This window comes from Gorilla gorilla, chromosome 21 (genome assembly GCF_029281585.2).
Source record: "Gorilla gorilla gorilla isolate KB3781 chromosome 21, NHGRI_mGorGor1-v2.1_pri, whole genome shotgun sequence".
In the NCBI taxonomy this organism is placed as follows: Eukaryota; Metazoa; Chordata; class Mammalia; order Primates; family Hominidae; genus Gorilla; species Gorilla gorilla.
Window position 1 is genome coordinate 12818977 of NC_073245.2, and position 14615 is coordinate 12833591.

Genomic DNA, 14615 nt, shown 5'->3' on the forward strand with positions numbered 1-14615 from the left:
TTTTGACTTCTTTTACTTAGCATGTGTTTTCAAGTTCCATCCATGTTTATAGCATGTATCAGTACTTCATTCTTCTTTTTTTTTTTTTTAAAGAGTTGGGGGTCTCACTGTGTTGCAGGCTGGAATACAGTGGCTATTCACATAGGCCATCATAGCATGCTGTAGCCTCAAACTTTCACTGGGCTTAAGTAATCCTCCCACCTCAGCCTCCCAAGTAGCTGAGATTAGAGGTGTGGGCCGCTGTACCAGGTTCCTTCCTTTCTAAGGCTGAATAATAGTTCATTGTATGTATAATACCACATTTTGTTTATCTGTTCATCCAATAATGGGCATTTAGGTTATTTCCACCATTTGGCTATCTTTTGAAAATCTTTTCATGTGCTTGTTGGCCATTAGTATATATTCTTTGGAGAAATGTCTCTTAAATTCTTTGCCTATTTTTTAAATTGGGGGGAGGTTGTCTTTTTTGTTACTGAATTGTAAGAGTTCTTTATCTATTCTGATAACTAGACCCTTATCAGATACATGATATCTGATTAACATGCATAGTTTCTTGCATCCCATAGGTTGTCTTTCAAAATTTTGACGAATTCCAATTTGTCAGTTTTGTTGTTGCTTATGATTTTTAGTGTCATATCTAAGAATCCATTTTCAAATTCAGTGTCATGAAGATTTACCTATGTTTTCTTCTAAGAATTTTATAGTTTTAGACCAAGTGCGGTGGCTCATGCCTGTAATCCTAGCACTTTGAGGGTCTGAGACAGGTGGATTGCCTGAGCTCAGGATTTCAAGATCAGCCTCGGCAAGATGGTGCCCATCTCTACTCAAATACAAAAAATTAGCCTATGGCGTGTGCCTGTTCAGCTACTCGGGAAGTTGAGGCAGGAAAATTACTTGAACCATGGAGGCGGAGGTTGCAGTGAGCCGAGATTGCATCACTGCACTCCAGCCTGGGCCACAGAGTGAAACTATGTTTCCAAAAAAAATAATAATAATAATTGTATAGTTGTAGCTTTTTAAGTTTTTAATCCACTTTGATTTTTTTGTTTTGTTTTGTTTTTTGAGACAGGGTCTTGCTCTGTGCTGCAGGCTGGAGTGCAGTAGAGCAGTCTTGGCTCACTGCAGCCTTGACCTCCTGGGCTCAAGCTGTCCTCCCACCTCAGCCTCCCAAGTAGTTGGGATCACAGGCTTGTGCCACCATGCCTGGCTAATTTTTGTATTTTTTCTAGAGACGGGGTTTCACTGTTATTGCCTAGGCTGCTCATAAACTCCTGGGCTCAAGTAATCCATGCCCACCTTGGCCTCCCAAAGTGCTGGGATTACAGGCGTGAGCCACCACTTTCAGTCCCAAGTTAATTTTTATATATGGTATGAGGTAAGGATTCATTCTTTTGCATGTGTGTATCCAGTTGTCCCAGTGCCATTTGTTGAAGAGCCTGTTCTTTCCCCATTGAATGTTGTCTTAGCACTCTTCCCAAAAATTAGTTGACCATAGGGCATGGTGGCTCATGCTTATAATCCAAGAGCTTTGGAAGGCCCAGATGAAAAGATTACTTGAGGCCAGTATTTCATCACCAGCCAGCCATGGTGGTGTGTGCTTCTGGGAGGGTGAGGCAGAAAGATGGCTTGAGCTCAGGTGTTGAAGGCTGCAGTGAGCTCTGATTGTGCCGCTGCACTCCAGCCTGGGTGACAGAGTGAGACACTGTCTCTAAAAAATAGAACAATAAAAATCAGTTGACTATAGATTTGTGGATTTATTTCTGAACTCATTTAAAACTATTCCATTGATCTATATATCACTCCTTATACCATTACCACACAGCTTTGGTTACCGGTGCTTTGCAATAAGTTTTGAAATCAGGAAGTATGAGTTCTCCAACTTTGTTCTTCCTTTTCAAGATTGTTTTGGCCATTCGGAGTCCCTTGCAATTCCATATAAATTTTAGGATCAGTTTTTTTATTTCTTTTTTTTTTTTTTTTTTTTGAGACAGAGTCTCGCTCTATTGCCCAGGCTGGAGTGCAGTGGCGCGGTCTTGGCTCACTGCAACCTCCATCTCCCAGGTTCAAGCAATTCTCCTGCCTCAGCCTCCCGAGTAGCTGGGATTACAGGCACACACCATCATCATGCCCAACTAAATTTTGTATTTTTAGTAGAGATGGGGTTTCAGCATGTTGGCCAGGCTGGTCTCAAACTCCTGACCCCCAAGTGATCCACCGGCCTCGGCCTCCCAAAGTGCTGGGATTACAGACATGAAAGCTTTTTTATTTCTGAAAAAAAAAAAAAAAAAAGACATAAGATGTCTTTCCATTTATTTAGGGTCTCCTTGTTCTTGGAGGTAGATTTTCTCTGATCTATTTTCATTGAGACCTTGGGCCTTAAGAGAGCTACGATTTCATGAGAGATTATTTCTCTGGAGCCCTTCCTACCCTTCTATTTCCTGTCTCCTTTCCTCCCTTGTTACTCAAAAGTCTTAACAAATGCTCCTGGGCCCAATACAGAGGTCAGCTCACACTTCCAGCCTTAGCTTTGGTTCACTTTTTGCTTTCTTGCCACTGGTAGTTTTCCCTCCTCTGTTAAGAACTTAGCTAAGCTTTTCAAAGGATGTTTGCATTTATCCAACATTTCTAGATTTTGGTAGCTGGAGAGTTTTAATAATTTTCTAGATTGCTGTTTTACTAGATTAGAAAAAGATAGAGCTGGGTGTAGTGGCACATGCCTGTAATCCCAGCTACTCCGGAGGCTGAAGTGGGAGGATTGCTTGAGCCTGGGAGTTAGACCAACCTGGGCAACATAGTGAGACCTATCTCAAAAAAAAAAAAAGTAAGACTTTAGGGCACAGTGTAATCCCAGCACTTTGGGAGACTGAGGCGGGTGGATCTCGAGGTCAGGAGTTCAAGACAAGCCTGGCCAAGATTGTGGAACCCCGTTTCTACTAAAAATACAAAAATTAGCTGGGCAGAGTGGCAGGCGCCTGTAATCCCAGCTACTCTGGAGGCTGAAGAAGAGAATCACTTGAACCCGGGTGGCAGAGGTTGCAGTGAGCCGCGATTGCACCACTGCACTCCAGCCTGGGCGATAGAGTGAGACTCTGTCTCAAAAAAAAAAAAAAAAAGACAGTGTTTTTTAAAGATGGAGTTTAGTATACAGAAATATTGGGTGTCAGGCAAAGTATTAATTACTTTGTACGTATTCTCTTTTCCTTCTTTTTTTTAAAATGAGACAGGGTGACCAGGCTAAACTCTGACTGTTGGGCTCAAGTGATCCTGCCTTAGCCTCTGGAGTAGCTGGGCATTACAGGCACATGCCACTGTGCCCGGCTACATATTCACTTATAAAACTCTATTTTTAAATGACAGCTCCTCTTTACAAAATAGATCAGGAGAGCGATTTTCCTGTCTGCTTCCTGAGGAAGCAAAAAGGCAGAAACATGGTGAGCAGCAAGACCAGTGGTTGCCGTAGTAAGCATGGGACTTCCTATGAATGGCTCTGTTAACAGTAGGGGATGGTAATGTTGTTTGATTTGTGGACTCTGTTTGATTTGTGGACAAGGTTTTATTTCCCGTCTTTGGGGTAGGAGGGTCTGCCATATCCACAAATTGGCTCTTCCCATTTGTTTTATTCATTTAGTTAGACCGTGATTGGAAAGCCATTTAGTTAGACCATGATTGGAAAGCCTCACTGGCTGTGCACATTGCACCATACTTAGGAATATATGACGGTTATACATTTCAAACAGGGCTTTAAAACCTTCCATTCAGCTCCTTTTGGATAAAGCTCTTTTCCTCGTGTGGTTGTTGACATACATGAATTATAGGCTTTGTTTAGCTAGTGGGTAAGAGCAGATTTTGGAATCATGTACACCTGGGTTTGAGTTTGAGTCTTGCCATGTACCAGTTGTTTGTGGACAAGTTATTTATTAATAACTGCTCTGTACCGTAGTTTCTTCATTGGTAGTATCTTCAAAATGAAGTATCTATTTCCTGTGCTGTTTTGAAGGTAACCTTAAATAATGTACATTGTACAATTTGATAGTGTCTGACACATAGTAAATACTTTAATATATAATACCTGTTTTTATTCTGATCCTTGTTGAGCTGCTGCTTTTTGATGTGTTGATTATCTATAATTGGTAATCATCCATTTTACTGACATCTTCCAAGATTTGACCAAGTTGATTGTCTCAAATTTCCAAGCAGAAAAAGTACCCAGAAAACAGAAATTAAGCAGTTATTAAAGAATCGAATAGCAATGATCATTACGACTTGTGCTTAATAAGAAATGTGGGCCATGTCTGCCTGAGCCTTTATTTAATGCATTTAAAAATTTGCTGGGTTTTTTCCTCCCTTTAAACCTTACTATCAAGTTCAGTAATAAGTTAAACTAAAAAGAAACGGATGCCTTAGAATAAAGAAAGATTCAAATTAATAGGATATATAATGGCCTTTCCTGGTGGTGGAATTTCTGTGTGTTTTGAACTAAGGGAAAGACTTAAAGGAAGATTGCCTACAGTGTACTGGACACTTTGCTAGGCTCTGTGGATATTATCAAGACACAGTCCTTACCCTCAAGGATCTTTTTATTTTTCTTTTAGAGACGGGATCTCGCCCTGCCACCCAGGCTGGAGTGCAGTAGCAAAATCATAGTTCACTGCAACCTCCACTCACTCTCAAGGATCTTACTCTCAGCTGGGGGAGGCCATAAACAGTTAAAGTAGCTTGCAGCAGAGTTAATGATTGACTCTAGGGCTAAGGGAAAGAAAGTAATTGGGACAACTAGGATTTCTAGCTTGGCAAGGGGGTAGACCTGGGTTGGCAAACTACAACCCAATGCCAGTTTTTGCATAGCCCACAAACTACGAATGTTTCTTACATCTTTGAGTGGTTGGAAAAAAATCAAAAGAAGAATACTATTTTGTAACATGTGGAAATTATATAAAATTAACATTTACATGTTCACAAATAAGGTTTTATTAGAATATAGCTATGCTGAAACTACATATCTATGACTGCTTTTTTGTCACAACAGCAGAGATGAGTAATTGTGACAAAGGCTGTTTGGCCTGCAGAGCCAAACATTTACTGTGTGGCTCTTTACAGAAAAAGTTTGCTAACTCAATGAGTAGGTGGTAATTTTTATCCATTGAAACAAGCAATTAAGGAAGAACAGATACAGGAGAAGATAACATTTCTGTGAGTGTTGATTATTTGAATCAGAGGTGCTTGTGAATATGCAGGTCTAGAAGGCAAGGGAATTTATAGGTTTGGAGTTTGGAAAGAGCTTGAGGCTGGAAATGGATGTGGGAAGAAAGGAGGAGATCAAGAAGACTGGATGGAGGAGTGCAATTTTTAGCCCTGTCTGCACATTGGAATCACCTGTAGTGCTTAAAACCAAACAAAACCAGACAGACATTTCCAGGAACCCAACCCCAACTCCCTCTTTCCCAAGATTATGATGCACCTGAGCTGGACTTGGGCACCAGAATTTTTTGAAAGCTCCCCCAGCAACTCTAATGTGCAGCCACTGGTACAGAGTGAGAAGATTGGAAGATGGGACACCAGGAACACCAACATTTAAGGGATAGTTCTAGGTACTTCTGCTGAGGAGAGGAAATTCTGAGGGAGTGATGATGGGAATTTTAGGGTGGTCAGATCCTATAATTTGAGATCATCGTTGACTGATGAATCAAGAGCAGTTTCTGTAGAGGCCAGGTGAGGGTGTATGTCAGAGGCCCCTGGTTTGAGGTGGGAGAGTATGAACTATTGAGAATATTGACCGGGAGGAAAGGGGGGAAAGTGATGGCTGGGATGGGGAGGCATTGGGAATGTAGTTTGTTCTAGAGAGGTGTTTTTAAGATGTTAAAGCCTTGAGGCTATTTATGTGCTGAGGGAGTGAGTACTCAGAAAGAAAGCCTGGAATGGCAGTATCAGATGCCACCATTCAGTTTTCATGATGGAGTGAAGGGCTAGATTTTGAATAGTTCTTGGAATAATCTTAATATTGTAACCTTTTTGGAACTGTTTGCTTAATGTGCTTTCTTCATTTAGGTGCATTACATTGTACCTGGAAAGAGAAATGGACCCAGGCATTGAGAAGCAAGGCCAACAACTGTGCTTTGCTTGCCCGGTTACTGTCGTTCTGTCTGGGACATTGGTCTCATCTCTGAAAGCAGGAGGGCAAACTGAATGGGCTCTGTAGTCTCTTCTAAAAGTTTTTAGTTTAAACTATTAATAGTACAACTTTGATTTAACAAATGAGGAAGCTGAGCTTATGAGATGTCTGTGAAGCCCATTGTCTGATCTTTTATTTCCTTAGTACCTGGGAATGTGCTTTTTTTTTTTTTTTTTTGAAGAACACCAACAGTTGTTCACCCTTCCTTGAATTTGGGTACACTGTATATACAGAGTATACCAGTTTAGCCTGCCATTAGAACATGTCTTCATGAGCAAAATCTAGTATAAAGTCTTACTTTAATATTTTCTTTATTATGTATAAATAATAGATGGTTGTTATGGAATACTTGGCTAGTACAGAAGTTTAGAATTTTTAACATTTTGGTTTATTTATTGGGGCTCTTTTTTCCCCCCAGTGATTCTTGTTTCTCCAACAATGTGAATGTGCATGTTAATTTATGTGCCAGCTGGATTCTACAGGAAGCAGACACAGATGGGGTTGGAGGGGCAAAGGGCTTATTAGAGGAGTAATGCCTGTGAAGAAAAGGGGAACGGAACATGTTTGGGTATAGGGAGCCATCAGACTGCGGTGCACACCTGACAAAGTCTCTGCCCACCCAGATTGCCTGATAGAGGAATACCACAAGAGGTAGAAATGGCTAGGCTCTTGTACTACCACTTTGCACAGTCATTGACTAGAGATAGATCTTTGATCAATGTAGAGGTTTTCAGCCTTGGCATTGTTGACATTTGGGACTGGATACTTTGTTATAGGGGCTTGTCCTGTGATTTGTAAGATGCTTAGCAGCATCCTAGGCCTCTATCCCCTAGATGCCAGTAGCCCAGCCTCCCTGCTATTAGTTGTGACAGTCAAAACTATCTTTAGACACTGCCATATGTTCCCTAGGGAAGGGCCTAATGGTATATAAACAACCCTGTGGTGGCATAGTCCAAGTTTTGGGACAGGGAGGAGTGTTCCATACTACCCTTACTGGAAAGACCTATGAGCTATTCAGAAATCTGAACTATTTAAGATGGAGCTTTGTTCTGTGGCTCCTGGAATTTTAAGCACACCTCTGTGAAACATCTTGTTAGGATATACTCCACTCTCCAAAACAATCCGTAATGTTTAAATAGGGCTGTTTTATTGATTGATTGATTGATTGATTGAGATGGAGTCTCACTCTGTTGCCCAGGCTGGAGTACACTGGCACGATCTCGGCTCACTGCAACCTCCCCCTCCTGGGTTCAAGCGATTCTCCTGCCTCAGCCTCCCAAGTGACTGGGATTAAAGACACCCACCACCGTGCCTGGCTAATTTTTGTATTTTTGGTAGAGACGGGGTTTCACCATGTTGGCCAGGCTGGTCTCGAACTCCTGACTTCTCAGGTGATCCGCCTGCCTCAGCCTCCCAAAGTGCTGGGATTATAGGCATGAGCCACCGCACCTGGCCTTATTTTTCTTTTTGAGATGGAGTCTGACTTTGTCGCCTGAGCTGGAGTGCAGTGGCGCGATCTGGGGTCACTGCAGCCTCCGCCTCCGGGTTCAAGCAATTCTCCTGCCTCAGCCTCCTGAACAGCTGAGATTAGAGATGCGCGCCACCATGCCCAGCTAATTTTTGTATTTTTAGTAGATGCAGGATTTCAGCATGTTGGCTAGGCTGGTCTCAAACTCCTGACCTCAAGTGATCCACCCACCTCGGCCTCCCAAAGTGCTGGGATTACAGGCGTGAGCCACCGCTCCTGGCTATTTTCTTTTGAGACTGGGTCTCATTCTGTTCCCAGGCTGGAGTGCAGTGGCACAATCTCAGCTCACTGGAAACTCCACCTTCTGGGCTCAAGCAGTCCTCCCACCTCAGCCTGCTAAGTAGCTGGGATTATAGGCATGTGCCACCCTGCCTGGCTACTTTTTGTGGAGATGGGATTTTGCATGTTGCCTAGGCTGGGCTTGAATTCCTAAGCTAGAACAATCTGCTCAGGGATGTTGTATATTTCTAAAGGTATTTTTCCTTTTGTTGCAGGTGACACAACTAAAAAAAAACAAAGGTATTTATGGAATTCCACTGAGTGGTAATGGATGATGCAGTTCAAATAACTAAGGTAAGAGAAATAAAACCAGAACTGTGAGGAGGCTTTTGCCAGTCAAGTAGTGTCCTTAAATAAAGCTAACATCACATTCTTTCCTGCTTCATTTCGTTTCTAAGCTGTAAGAGTAGCTTATTTTTTTATGATTATAAACATTGTAATTATCCTTTAAGATACTTCTTAACCTGATTATGAATCAGAATCACTTAAAGAGCTTTTTTTTTTTTTTAAAAAAAAAGACCAAAGTCAGGCTGGGCATGGTGGATCACGCCTGTAATCCCAGCAGTTTGGGAGGCCGAGGCGGGCAGATCACTTGAGGTCAGGAGTTCAAGACCAGCCTGGCCAACATGGTGAAACCCCATCTCTACCAAAAATACAAAAATTAGCCAGATGTGGTGGCATGTGCCTGTAATCCCAGCTACTCGGGAGGCTGAAGCAGGAGGATCCCTTGAACCCAGGAGACAGAGGTTGCAGTGAGCTGAGATCACACACTGCATTCCATTCTGGGCACCAAAGAATGAAACTCCGTCTCAAAAAAATAAAAATAAAAAGACCAAAGTTAATGCCCTGCCAGCATTGAATTAAAGCTTCTTGAGTAGATCACAGATGATCTCCAAGTTTTTTAAGTGGGAATGTAAACCAACTCTATAGTTTTAGAAAACTCTTTGGCAATATCTGCAAAACATACACGTATCTAATAACCCAGGAATTTCAATTCTAGGTGTCCACCTTTGAGAAATGCAAAATATATGTCTACACAAAAGTGCACATACAAATGTTCACTGCAGCTTTATGTATTACAGCCAGAAAAACTGTAACCCGATCAGGTGTCCAAAAACAGGAGAATAGTTAAATAAATTGTGATATATGGTCGGGTGTGGTGGCTTACACCTGTAATCTAAGCACTTGGGAGGCCGAGGCGGGCAGATCAGTTGGCCAGCCTGGTCAACATGGTGAAACCCCATCTCTACTAAAATTACAAAAATGAGCTGAGTGTGGTGGCTCACGCCTGTAATCCCAGCTACTCCGGAGGCTAAGACAGGAGAATGGCTTGAAGCCAGGAGGCAGAAGTTGCAGTGAGGTGAGATCACGCCCCTGCACCCATCCAATCTGGGCAACAGGGTGAGACTGTGTATCAAAAAAAAAAAAAAAAAAATTGACATACACTATTGATAACATGGAATTTTATTCAGTAATAGAAAGGAGCAAACTACCAGTAGACACGACAACATGGATGAATCTCGTAGATAAAAGGTTGAGTGAAAGAAACCAGATGGACAAGAAAAAGTAGATGTAGCAGAATTACCGAGTAAAACTAAACTACAATGATAAAGGTCAGATCCCTACTTCCTCTGACAGGAGGTGGGAGGTTGTGACTGGAAAGAGGTATGAGAGAGCCTCTGCAGCACCGAAAAGGTGTTTTGTTTTGTTTTTTGAGACAGAGTCTTGCTATGTCACCAGGCTGGAGTGCAGTGGTGCGATCTCAGCTCACTGCAACCTCCGCTTCCTGGGTTCAAGTAATTCTCCTGCCTCAGCTTCCCAAGTAGCTGGGATTACAGGCACGCGCCACCACGCCCAGCTAATTTTTGTATTTTTAATAGAGACGGAGTTTCACCATGTTGGCCGGGATGGTCTCGATTGCCCAACCTCATGATCCGCCTGCCTCTGCCTCCCAAAGTGCTGGGATTACAGGCATGAGCCACCGCGCCTGGCCTGAAAAGGTTTTACATCTTAATGTGTTCATATACATACTTTTCTCATGGTAAAATATATATAAGATTAAATTTATCATTTTAACTACTTTTAAAGTATACAATTCATTGGCATTAAGTACATTCCTGTTGTGCAGCCATCACCACCGTCCATCTCCAAAACTTTTCATCTCCCCAAACTGAAACTCCATATCCATTAAACACTAACTCCCCATTTCCTCCTCCCCCAGCTGCTGGCAACCATTCTACCTTCTGTCTCTATGAATTTGACTATAATAGTTACCTCGTATAAGTGGAATCGTATTTGTCATTTGACATCTGGTGTATTTCACAAAGGTATCTTGTTTATTTCACATAGGATGACCTTGTTTTCAAGTCATCCATGTTGTAGCATGTATCAGAATTTACATTTTGTGGTTGAATAATATTCTTTTGTATGTTTATACCACTTTATGTGTATCCATTCATTCACTGATGGACACTTGGGCTGCTTCCACCTTTTGGCTGTTGTGACTAATGGTGTTATGAACATGGGTGTAGGCTGAGTGTGGTGGCTCACGCCTGTAATCCCAGCACTTTGGGAGGCCGAGGCAGGCGGATCACTTGAGGTCAGGAGTTCAAGACCAGCTTGGACAACATGGCAAAACCCCATTTCTACCAAAAATGCAAAAATTAGCCAGGCATGGTGCTGCGTGCCTGTAATTCCCAGCTACTCGGGAGGCTGAGGCAGGAGAATCGCTTGAACCTAGGAGGTAGAGGTTGCAGTGAGCCCAGATGGTGCTACTGCACTCCAGCCTGGGTGACAGAGTGAGGCTGTCTCAATTGAAAAAACAAAAACAAAAACAAAAAAAACACATGGATGTACAAACATCTGTTCGAGTCCCTGCTTTTGGTTCTTTTGAGTATATTCTTAGAAGTAAAGTTACTGGATCATATGGTAACTCCATGTTTCATTTTTTGAGGAATCACCATGCTGTTTTTCACAGTACTGCATCATTTTATATTCCCACCAGCAATGCACAAGGGCTTCAATTTCTTTACATTCTGCTTTTTGGTGACCTCCATAATTCTAAATTATATGTATATGCTGTTTCTTCTTAATTCTTTTATTAATAAAAAAGACAACATAATTCTTTGCCCGTTTCCTCAGACTTCTGTAACAAAACTCCACGAACTGGGTGGCTTAAACAATAGAAATTTATTGTCTCAGAGTTTTGGAGGCTAGAAGTCTTGCGGGCTGTGAGGGAGAATCTGTTCTATGATTTTCTTCTAGCTTCTGGTAGCCTCAGGCATCCCTTACATTGTAGATGGCATTCTCTCTGTATCTTCAGATTGTCTTCCCTCTATGCATATCTGTCTCTTGTGTCCAAATTTCCTTTTTCAAAATAAGTGCGCTAGTCATTGGATTAGGGACCACCCTAATGAGCTCATCTCAACTTGATCATATGCAAAAATCCTCTTTCTAAATAAGTTCACATTCACAGGAACTGAGTAGGGGGTTACAATTTTAACATCTTTTAGGGGACACAATTCAGTCTGGGTGACAGAGCAAATCTCTGTCTCAAAAACAAAACAAAACAAAACAAACCCAAAAAGTGATTACATTTCTAACTTTCGGAAATACTCTTCAACCTCCTTTTTTTAGGTTAATTTTCAGCACTCTTTCCTTCTTTCTTCCTTTCCTTTTTCCTTTTCCTTTTTTTTTTTTTTTTTAAATTTTTATTTTTTTGAGACAGAGTCTTGGTCTGTCGCTCAGGCTGGAGTATAGTGGTGTGATCTTGGCTCACTGCAACCTCTGCCTCCCAGGCTGAAGTGATTTTCCTGCCTCAGCCTCCCAAGTAGCTGGGATTACAGGCACCCGCCACCACGCCTGGCTAATTTTTGTATTTTTAGTAGAGCCAGGTTTTCACCTTGTTGGCCAAGCTGGTCTCAAACTTCTGGCCTCAAGTGATCCGCCCGCCTCAGCCTCCCAAAGTGCTGGGATTACAGGCATATGCCACCACGCCTGGCTAATTTTTGTATTTTTAGTAGAGACAGGGTTTCACCTGTTGGCCAGTTTGGTCTTGATCTCCTGACCTCATGATCGCCCTCCTCAGCCTCCCAAAGTGCTGGGATTACAGTCGTGAGTGCCGCGCCCACTTAATATTTATGTTATTATAGCTAAGTAAATATTGTTCACTGTCAGGCCAGGCAGCATTTTCTGGGTTTTTATTTCTTTCTCTGTAGGTTCAATGTCATAGACCCTGGGCTATTCAAATGAGAAAATGAAGAAAAAGTGAATTCTCTCTCTGAAACTATCAGTTGCTTCCAATCATGTCTTTATATTTTATATTTGAACCATAACTTTCTCATAAAATTTTCTCCCTGGAGTTTCTAATTTTCTTGTCTATTTGCCTGTTATTATGGTTTCACTTTTCCCCAAGATCTCAATCATACACTCTAGCCTGTCAAGGCTAGTTCAAACCATACCAAATTTAGGCTAGTCATACACTCCAATCCAAGACCAGTTGGCACTGTTTTTTAGGCTGTCTACACAGTCATATTGGTATTTTCCTTACTGGTTTTTCTTTGAGGGGGGTGCGGGGAAGGTTGGGTCCACTGATCTTGGATATCAGTCTTTCTTTGTATTTGTTTTTTAAATCTTACTAGAGGCTAGGGGGCACGGTGGCTCATGCCTGTAACCCCAGCACTTTGGGAGGCTGAGGCAGGTGGATCACTTGAGGCCAGGAGTTCAAGACCAGCCTGGCCAACACGGCAAAACCCTGTCTCTACTAAAAATACAAAAATTAGCCAGGCGTGGTGGTGGGTGCCTGTAATCCTAGCTAGTCGGGAGGCTGAGGCAGGAGAATTGCTTGAACCCGGGTGGTGGAGGTTGCAGTGAGCCAAAATCATACCATTGCACTCCAGCCTAGGCAACAGAGTGAGACTCCGTCTCAATCAATCAATCAGTCAATCAATCTATCTTACCAGAGTTCGTTCTCAAGTCACTTACTGAGAGAAAAGGTACCTGGCAGATAAATTTTGACTCTTTCTGGTATCTGTTTTTTGTTGTTGTTGTTTGTTTGTTTTGGAGACAGAGTCTCGCTCTGTTGCCCAGGCTGGAGTGCAGTGGCGCGATCTTGGCTCACTGCAAGCTTCGCCTCCCAGGTGCATGCCATTCTCCTGCCTCAGCCTCCTGAGTAGCTGGGACTATAGGCGCCTGTCACCACGCCTGGCTAATTTTTTGTATTTTTAGTAGAGATGGAGTTTCACTGTGTTAGCTGATCCGCCCTCCTTGGCCTCCCAAAGTGCTGGGATTACAGGCGTGAGCCACCGTACCCAGCCTCTGGTGTCTGTTTTTAAGACCCTCATATTGGAGTGATGGTTTGGTTGACTATAGAATTCTAGGTTGCCTATTATTTTTCCTCAAAACTTTGAAGTCATTGCTCCATTTCTTCTGACATCCCTTGTTGTTCATGAGAAATAGAAAGTTTCATATAGGAAATTAATTTTTCTTCTTTTCTGGAAGCTTTTATGTTCTATATAGTCTGGAATTCCATAGAGGTGTACTTGATGGGCCCCTTAATAGATCTGCAGACTCATAGCTCTCCATTTTTTGGTTGTTTTCTGTCAGCAGCTTTCTGATATTGAGCTTCCTGGGTTGTTCATATAATGTTCTTATCTATTCTGTCCTTTTTAAAAACTCTTTGCTTTTGGTTGTTTTCCTGGAGATTGTCATAACTTTATCTCCTAATCTTTTTTCTCTCTTTTTTTTTTTTTTTTTTTTGAGACAGGGTCTCACCCTGTGGCCCAGACTGGAGTTCAGTGGTGCCATCACAGCTCACTGCAGCCTCGAGCTCCCAGGTTCAAGCAATCCTCCCACCTCAGCTTCCCAAGTAGCTGGAACTATAGGCATGCGCTACTACACCCAGCTAATTTTTTTAATTTTTAGTAGTGACAGGGTCGCACTATGTTGCCCTGGCTGGTCTCAAACTCCTGAGCTCAAGTGATCCTTCTGCCTCTGGGGACTACAGGAGTATGCCACCACGCCTGGCTAATTTTTGTATTTTTTAATAGAGACAGGGTTTCACCATGTTGCCCGGCTGGTCTTGAACTCCTAGGCTCAAGCGATCCACCTGCCTCAGCCTCCCAAAGTGCTGGGATTACAGGTGTGAGCCACCCCACCTGGCGTGCTGTTTTTTCTTTTACTGTTTCTTAAACTAGTCTTCTCCCCGCTTTCTTTTCCTGTATGAACGTTAATAGTTGACCACAGCATTGGCCCTGTAATACTGTTTTGTTCTTTGTATTTCTTCAGTTTTATTTAGCCTCTGTTGTGTGTTCACACATTCCTTTTTATTTGCTTGATGTATGTCCCATCCCTTCTTTTGAACACTGTGTGGTCATTAATGAGAGTGTGGTAGGATTTTATGTACTGATATTTAAGAAAATGACCATAAAATGTTCTTGGAGATGGTCTTTAAAGACCGGGCATGGTAGCTCATGCTTGTAATCTTAGTACTTTGGGTGGCTGAGGCAGGAGGATTGCTTGAGCTCAGGAGTTCGAGAGCAGCCTGGGAAACATGGGGAGATCCCATCTCTACAAAAAATGTACAAATTACCCAGGCGTGGTAGTACATGCCCGTGGTCCCAGCTATTCCAGAGCCTGAAG

At 42.4% G+C, this 14615-nt stretch overlaps 1 protein-coding gene across 9 annotated transcripts in view; it reads left to right on the plus strand.

Annotated features, from left to right (window-relative positions):
* Positions 1-14615, plus strand: part of PTPRA (protein tyrosine phosphatase receptor type A) — a 166024-nt gene that overhangs the window by 41407 nt on the left and 110002 nt on the right. For all 9 annotated transcript variants that reach the window (XM_019016996.3, XM_063702261.1, XM_055372438.2 and 6 more), the window contains one exon: positions 8192-8270. In XM_019016996.3, coding sequence (XP_018872541.1) covers positions 8244-8270 — 27 coding nt within the window. In that variant the 5' untranslated portion in view covers positions 8192-8243. The remainder of the gene's footprint in view (positions 1-8191; positions 8271-14615) is intronic.